The 8,637-nt window shown below is 38.2% G+C and overlaps 1 protein-coding gene across 6 annotated transcripts in view; it reads left to right on the forward strand.

The window, feature by feature from the left end:
• The window catches only part of elovl7a (ELOVL fatty acid elongase 7a), a 49,712-nt gene extending 41,398 nt beyond the window's left edge, over positions 1-8,314 (forward strand). For all 6 annotated transcript variants that reach the window (XM_048535451.2, XM_048535460.2, XM_048535469.2 and 3 more), the window contains 2 exons: positions 2,707-2,843; positions 5,720-8,314. In XM_048535451.2, coding sequence (XP_048391408.1) covers positions 2,707-2,843; positions 5,720-5,920 — 338 coding nt within the window. In that variant the 3' untranslated portion in view covers positions 5,921-8,314. The remainder of the gene's footprint in view (positions 1-2,706; positions 2,844-5,719) is intronic.
• Positions 8,315-8,637: the final 323 nt, after the last annotated feature.

An 8,637-nucleotide genomic window follows, 5' to 3' on the forward strand; every position in this document is an offset into this window, starting at 1 on the left:
TTGGAGTATTGTGTATTGTTGTGGTCACCCTGTTATAGGATAGACATAAACTGAAAGTGTGCAAAGAAGGTTTACGAGGATATTACCAGCATAGTAGGCCTGAGTTAGTGAGAGGTTGGCCAGATTAGGACATTATTCCTTGGAATGTAGAAGAATGAGGGGTGACCTTATTGAGGTGTATAGAATCATGCGCATAGATTGGACGAACGCGTATAATCATTTTTCCAGGGATGGGGAATTGAAGACTAGAGGGCAGAGGTTTAAGGTGAAAGGGGACGGGTTTAAGAAGAACCTGCGGGCTGACAACTTCACACTGTGTGGTGTGTATATAGAATGGGCTGCTGGAGAAAGTGGCTGAGGCAGGAACAAGAGGAACATTCCAAAAAACATTTGGATAGGTACATGGATGAGAAGAGTTTAGAAGGATCTGGACCGTGCAGGCAATTGGAGCTAGCTAAGTGGGCACCATGGACCAGTTTGGGCTGAAGGGCCTGTTTCAATGCTGTATTGCTCTGACTCTGCGACTGTATCCACTTCGTTGTTAAAATCATGGAAAATATTGTGAATGAACATGCAAGTACCAGAGCCTGGTATGTAGGAGCAAAGAGGTTGATTGGCAGGTACAGTCTGACAAAGGAAGGAAGTGAAGGCAGGACCTTCAGTAAAGGAGTTCAAAGGGTTTTTGTGCATTCTGTGGTTCTTGACCACTCTAGGTGCCATGAACTGTTTCTTTTCAAAAGAAAACTCACCGACTCCATAAAAATTGTGGAGGAGTGGGTCAAGCCTATTTTGGCAAAGGAACTGGCCAATCATAACATTGGGGGTGGGGTTTGTAACCACACCAGCCTCCAAATCTCCTGGGAAATAAGATGGGCATCTGCACTCACTGTACTGTCATTTTCATTGGTTTCCATGTCGTACTATAGGATGAAAATCCAGACCATTAATTTCATTCCATGTGATGTACTGAGCATTTTCTGTTCTATTTTAATGTGTGCTGCAGTATTTTGACCTTGAGATCGCTTCTGGACTAAGCTGTCATAATGCATTATTTGAAATTGTATTAACAAGTCAGTGTCTCGGTACTCAACGTCTACACCCTCCTGCAGCGTTACCATAATTTTCCCACCAATTTTCGTGGACCCTATTACAATTCTCCCATCTGCTGATATCATGAGACTGCTTTCCTCAAGCAACTGCTGTAAACCACTCACTAAATTGCTTCTGTAAAACTCATTTGGCTTTTATGCATTATACCAGGAATTTCATAACTGTAACTAAATCTTATTAACCACCGTCAATACTGCTAAACTGGTAATATGTATCACTGTTCTGCAACATTATCTACCATTACTTAGTTTGTCATCTCTTTGTAAAAATGCTAGGGGTAAGGAAGCTTTTGGAGCATGAAGGATGTACAGTAGAGATTTGAGATGAACTACACTCACCAAAACTCTGTCAGCAATTCCAAGTACAGTTCAAGAATTAAATGAGGAAATTGCTCCTCCAGATCTGGGCTAAAACAATATCTCATCTAAAGATTCAGGGTTTAAAAAATGACCCATAAGAAATTGCAGATGCTGGAGAATCTGGTATACAAATTGTAGAGCTGGATGAACACAGCAGGCCAAGCTCTGTCAGAGGAGCAGGAAGGCTGATGTTTTGGGCCTAGACCCTTCTCCAGAATGCATTTCTGAAGAAGGGTCTAGGCCCAAAACATCAGCCTTCCTGCTTGCCCTGCTGTGTTCATCCAGATCTAGACCTTGTTATATCATAAGAAATTACTGTCATTTTGGCAACTAAATATGCTCGAGGGAAAAGAACGCCTTAAAATATGTTTAGATGGTTAACACTGAGTCTTAATTCTCCTAAACGTCTGACCCAAAATCATAAAGGTGTAATCTGTTGTCCTTTTATATTCTAATCATTGGAAAATTTCAAATTTTGATAGTTTCAGTCTGGAAGCAAATTAAGTTGTTGTAGCCAGTTGCATTCAATTACGTTTCATATTGCAATTGATGGAAAACGATGAAGAAAACTGCTATAGTAGTTACTTAATGTCATTAGGTGGTGGAATTATTCTTTGTGATAATTGAATTGATTAGTTCTGTGGCATGATACATCACAGTAATGCTACAGAATGGATATATGGTTTGGGTATTGAAAAGAACTAATTTCTCCTTGCTGATAGATTAAACCTCTCTTTTTGGTGAGTAACTTGGGCATTTGCGTTTTGAATAACTCGAGCCTCTTAATAGAAATTGGCACAACAGATAATATTATTTTCATAAATGTTACTTTTTAAAAACAGTACTGATCTATTCTTTTGACGAAAGACCTTTTAGAAGTAGAAGCTTCTTGATGCTCTTTCAGTGAACATATTTTAAATGTTCACCAGCACAATATTTGGAGAGCTAATATAACTTCTTTGTCGAACAAAAACAGAAACTGCTATAAAAATTCAGCAGGTCTGGCAGCATTTGTGCAGAGAGAGCAGAGGTGACATTTCAGGTCCTGACACCCCCCTTCAGAATGTTGAAGGAGGGTCACAGGACTTGAAACGTCATCTCTGCTTTCTCTTCACAGATGTTGCCAGACCTGCTGAATTTCTCTAGTCAGTTGATTGCCAGCATCTGCAGTTCTTCGTGTTTTTTCAGCTTAGTATAACTGTTTTTCCTTTCTTTTTTCTTTTTCTTTCCCATACAGGTGGTCTAGGAACATTTCATGCTCTTGTAAACTGTATTGTGCATATAATCATGTATACGTACTATGGTTTATCTGCACTGGGGCCATCTTACCAGAAGTATTTATGGTGGAAGAAGTACATGACCACAATTCAATTAGTAAGTTTTCTTTAGCTTGTTTGGGGATCATAATGCCAGGTTAACTGGCCAAGGGTATGGAGTAATTTGTGTGTTGAGGGCCTGTGATCGTGTAGAAGTCCTGAGGTGGATGGCATGTTCCATCACCTGAAGGTTACTTGTAAACTAGCTGATCTTTATTTGTAGCAGTTTAGTAACTGCTTAGTATGAGCTAACAAACTACCAAATATTTTGGAAATGCAATTCAGTAATATGCTGTGGAGTTTTAACACTGCTTCTGTCCTCCTTTTCAGTTAGACTTGGTAGCCAAGCATTTGGGCCCAGGTTCCCCTTTCAGCAAAATGAAGGGGAGCCTCACTCCCCAAAACCTTTTACAATCTTCAAGGTACACATCAGGAGTTTGATGGATCAGGTTTAAAAGTTTGTGTTTTATTGTACCAGGCTGGTGATTTTTTTTTTTTGTTTTTTTTGCTGTGGCATCTATACAGAGTGTATTTGTAAACACTCACTTGGTGGTTTCCTCTGATTTAAATGGATTCTGCTCCAAATTTGAAGCTTTGTTTGTATTTTATGGACTGCTGTTGTACAGAGAAAACTCAACCCATATGGTAAAATTCTCCTTGAAAAGGAAAACTGAAATATGAATTAAAAGTAGGCTGTAATGTACCTGTAGTTCAGTGTTCGCAATAAAGCTCCAGTCTCTTCACTTTGAGATTATTTTGTCACGTGACTTTTTAAAATTTTGATTTATTTGTGAGATGTGGGTGTCACTGGCTGGGCCAATGTTTATTATCAATTTCGTACTGCCCCTGTCAAGTTGGTGGTGAGTTGCTTTCTCAAGCTGCTGTAATCTGTTTAGTGTAGGTACACCAAGTGATTTTTCAGTCAGAAGTTCTGGAAGGAATGGTATATTTCCAAGTCAGGACAGTGAGGGGCTTGGTGGAGAATTTGTAGGTGGTGATGTTCCCCTGTACCTATTGCCCTTTTTGCTACTAGATTGTAGTGGTCGTGAGTTTGGAAAATGTTGTCTCACAAACCTTGGTAAATTTCTACAGTGTCATTGTGCATGGTACACACTGCTGCTACTGAGCGTCCGTACTGGAGGAACTGAATGTTTGTGAAAATGTGGTAATTAGGTTGATTTTTCCTGGGAGGCTGGGAAGAGGGAGAGACAGGCTTTGGGGAGTCAGAAGGTGAGTTACTCACTGCAGGATTCCTAGCCTCTGCCTATTCCAGTAACCACGGTATTTGAACAATTTTGGACAGTTCATTTTATGGTCGATGGTAGCCCCAGGATATTGATAGGGGCGATGCAGAGACTGTAATGCCATTGATTTGTCAGGCAGTGATGGTTCTCTTGCTGGAGGAGATCATCGCCAGACACTTGTAGTGTAAATGCTCCTTGCAATTTGTCAGCCCAAGCCTGGATAATTGTTCATGTTTTGCTGCTGATGGATATGGACTGTTTCACTGTCTGTGTAGTGGATGGTACTGAAGATTGCACAGTCATCAGTGAACATGCCTACCTCTGACCATATGTTGAAGTAATTGAAGATGATTGACGAGAACACTAGATTGAAACTTTATTGGCGATGGCTAGAGTTGAGATTATTTGACTTGCAACAACCACAACTGTCTTCCTGAAGAAGGGTCTGGGCCTGAAACATCAGCCTTCCTGCTCCTCTGCTGCGTGGTCTGCTGTGTTCATCCAGCTCTATGCCTTGTTATCTCTGTCTTCCTCTGTTTGGTTTTCCAGTGACTCTTTCTTGGGCTCCTTTGTACCGCATTCATTTAAATGTGGCCCTGATGTTTAGGGCTGCCACTCCATCCATAGCTCTGGAATTCAGTTGTTTTTGTGTGTGTTTGAATTTTATGCTAATCTACTTAGTTTACGTGGCAATTGGAGCATATTACAAGCAAGGAATTCATTTCATGGTGTTTCCTGTTTTGTTTACAGAATATGTAAAAGCAGTTGGGCTGGTTTGTTACAGCACTGTCTCTCATCTCAAACTTTTACAATTGAAAGCAAAAATGGTCCTGTAGCAGAGCATGTTATGGTTTTTTTTCACCTCCTTTCCTCTTTCATGCCACCCCGGTTTTTCAGAAGAACATCCTGGCATGAGGCTAGACAATGCTGATGCTTGGGAAGGAATCACTATTTCATTCTTGTCCCTAATCTAGAATCAACTCCAACTATTTTCCTCTTCTCAGAAGTCAGATGTTTAAGGAAACTCTGTCCTTCCTGCTTGATTGGTGGTAGTTTGAAAATTCTGGCAGCAAGTATAGAAGTGAATGACAAACTTGCATGTATTTATTTATTGAAAAAGGTATACAAATACTTTCAAGCGTGAGTTTCTTGACCATCCCAAAATCAATTATTATTTTTAAATTTAGCTTAAACTCTGTTAAAAGTGGATCATATGCAAACCATTGAAACTTTGAATGTTAATGTGGAACTCATGAAATTATACAGGTTTATTTATTTAAAGGGACTTAATCTTAAGACAAGATGACTTAAAAAATACAAAAACAAATTTTCTGGCAAAGCTCAGCAGGACTGGCAACATCTGTGAAGGAATGTTTTGGGTTTAGTGACCCTTCCTCAGAACTGGAGCAGAAAAATGAACTCCTTCACAGGTATTTTCCTTCACAGGTGCTGCCAGACCAGCTGAGCTTCTCCAGCAACTTTGTTTTTGTTCCTGATTTTACAGCAACTGCAGTATTTTGGTTTGTTTTTTATGACTTTTTTTTTTAAAGAAGCCTGCATATCAAGTGTTAGTCTTGTCTCCACAACTGAAGCTTGACCCAAGCAGTTCCAGCTTTGTTTCATTTTGACAAAGTTTCATGACAAGAGATCTCATGGTATCAAATTCATGAACTTTTCTTTCAACTTTCAGGTGCAGTTTGTGGTGATTACTGTCCATATCGGGCAGTTCTTCTTCATGAAAAATTGCCAGTACCAGTATCCAGTTTTCCTGTACATAATATGGCTTTATGGAGTTAGCTTTATGGTTTTATTTCTCAACTTCTGGTACTATGCATATACAAAAGGGCAACGATTGCCAAAGAATGCTGTGAGCAAGTTGAAGGAGCAGTAAAACATAGCAAGAACTGGAAGATACTTGGTTGATAATTGAACTTTAGACAAGAAAGAACATGTATGACACAATGTTGGACACCTGTTTACGATTCTCTGAAATTGATTTGAGGCATGCTACTGTGTAACTGCTAAATTTGTGAAATATATCAAATCTGTTCAGAACCTGTTGCCAACTTAGTAAACTTTAACCTTTGTCCTGTTAACATTTTGTGATTGGTTCAGCTAATGACACGTGCTTCTGTCCTTGCCCCTTCTGTCTTTTCTATTTGTGGAAAATGATGTAAGCAAGCCACGTTATGCTATGAGTCTGGCCTTGATGCTGTGCAGAGTTTTGATTGTGAATTGCAGCAGTGCAGTATTATGCTGCTGCTCATGTTGTGGAAGCACTGATACAGTTAGACAATATGATCTTTTACTGTAGCCATGCAGTGCAAAGCAACGTGATTAGTATGAAACCCTTCTCATTCTTGTTTCACGTGCTTAAACAGGAACGGGAACAGGAACTGGCAGGCCAGGTTCCTATTTTGAAATATCTCTTGTGTCCTGTTTAATTACAAATTCAAAGCAGTAGCATGTTGGCTAAATCTGTTTCAATGCACATGGTTTATCTGTTGTTCCCTGTTTAGGTCAAATGAATAACATATAACTGTTCCAATCATGATGCTGGCTGCTCATTTTTAAGAGGAGTGAATTTACTACCTTGCACTTTTCTGTAAAATTCTTGGGCTTTGTGACAGTTTTTCCTTACAAGAATGTAGTTTAGCCAGCTTTCTTTTAAAATCAAAACATATCTGTAGTAAACAGCTGGTGAGCCATGTTCTGGAAATAGTTAATTGTGGGAATGCCAAACTCAATGGAATCAATCATTTTATAGCTATCTTCATTTGTTGGAAATAGTTCTGCCTTCAAAGGTGTTTTTTTTTTTAAAACTTGCAATAAAGATTTTTTTAAAGGTTTCCTCTTTCTCCACCTTTCTGGTGATGCTTGCAGGTGAGTTTTGCTGTAGGTTATGTGAAAGACAGAAGATGGTATTTAAGGATATTAGTAGAAAGTAGTCGAAATTTAAATGCGCTTTATTTTTGAAATTTCAGGGATATCGTAGTTTTTAAAATGTAAACTTTCAATTTTGAGGTGATTTAGCTTGAGATAGTTAAGCAAATATTTGCTTAACAATTCAAGGAGTATCTGGATATTTCTATTTTTTCACAAGCGGCTGCAGATTTTTTCAAAATTATCCATTCTGTACATGAAACACCTTTTCAGTAATTGTTTTTCTACACAATGTCCAAAAGCGTGTCTCTCTGTGTTCCTTCCTTTTTCAGATGCTCCTTGGCTATTGTTTGAATAAACATTTTAGTACAAGTGACTGGTTACTTTTATTCCAGACAAGAGAACAGTGAGCACATCTCTGTCCTTTTTGTAGCAAAAATGATTGGATAATTTTGTCACTCAAATATTGAAATTTTTCACTAAAGTTCAGAATGTGCTATAACACACTTTCTTTGCATTTTAAATGCACAGTAAGGTCACCTCTCCTGTGGGAGCTGTTTTAGATCCCAGGGGGAGGATCAAAAATGCCTTTTCTACATATAGTGGCCAAATTGGAAATTTATTAATGAAAACATTGGTAGAACCACAAACTGAAAATTCCACAGACTTAGTACTAAATGGTGACATTTGAAGAGAATGGGACATGGAGATGTTACTGTTCTAATAACGGGCTGCCTTAAAATTTGGATCAAATGAAATGTATTTCAAGCAGCCTCTGTGTATTTGTGCTTACTGATCCAGCACTGTAACTGATTTGTGTTTTCGAAATGTGCCAATGGCGAAGAAAGTTTGCAAAATGTATTCCCAACTGACTACAGTATTCCTAAGTTAGCTTTGTTCTTTATAGACACTTTGAGCTATTACGTAGCATGCTATAGTTCTGTTTTCAGAGGAGTTGAATACAGTATCCAACACAAGTATTTCAAAAAAACTGGAGTTGATTTGTTTTAATAATCACATGTTGAAATTCACAATATAAGCACTGGTGTATTAATGTGACCTTGAAAAATGAAGCATTTCAAATTTACTTGGTTTAGGTTTGCTTGACCATTTCTAAACTTAAGTACTTGTTATCGTTCAAGTTAATAAACTTGATTTAAAATTGTAGGGCATTACAAAAAAGTATGAAGCCATTGGTGGAAAACAATTGAAGTACAGTAAAATGTTAAAGAGAACAAATGATGGGTCTGGAAAAGTGTACCTTGATGTTTATCAGACTGTGTACTCAGTCGCCATAGCAAAAGATTGCATTGTATCCAAATTTTAGCAAGTGTTTCTAAATGAACGGATGTCTTTTGTAAGTGGTATTATTTGCAAATGTATTTTAAAATGATTTCTATATTTGCCGTCAATAAATAAATACCATTAAATTTATATTGTGTATTTTATATTATGGCAAATGAATTTTATTCACTGGCACCAATTCCATTCATGCATTTGTTACTTTTTAAGTTCCATGTCATGAGAGATTAGGTGGCAAGCAAGGAGTTGTAAGGACAAGATTTGAATGGACATGAACAGCAAAGCCCAGGCAATTGACTGTTCTGCCACACATTGGAGAATCTGTACGAGTTAGGTTTGAGTGGTATTGTGGTGGATAGATAGAGGACCTTCGAGAATTTGGGAATGGTAACATTAAGAATTTAATCACAGGACTGAACCTTA

The sequence above is a fragment of the Stegostoma tigrinum genome, chromosome 1 (genome assembly GCF_030684315.1).
Source record: "Stegostoma tigrinum isolate sSteTig4 chromosome 1, sSteTig4.hap1, whole genome shotgun sequence".
Lineage (NCBI taxonomy): Eukaryota > Metazoa > Chordata > Chondrichthyes > Orectolobiformes > Stegostomatidae > Stegostoma > Stegostoma tigrinum.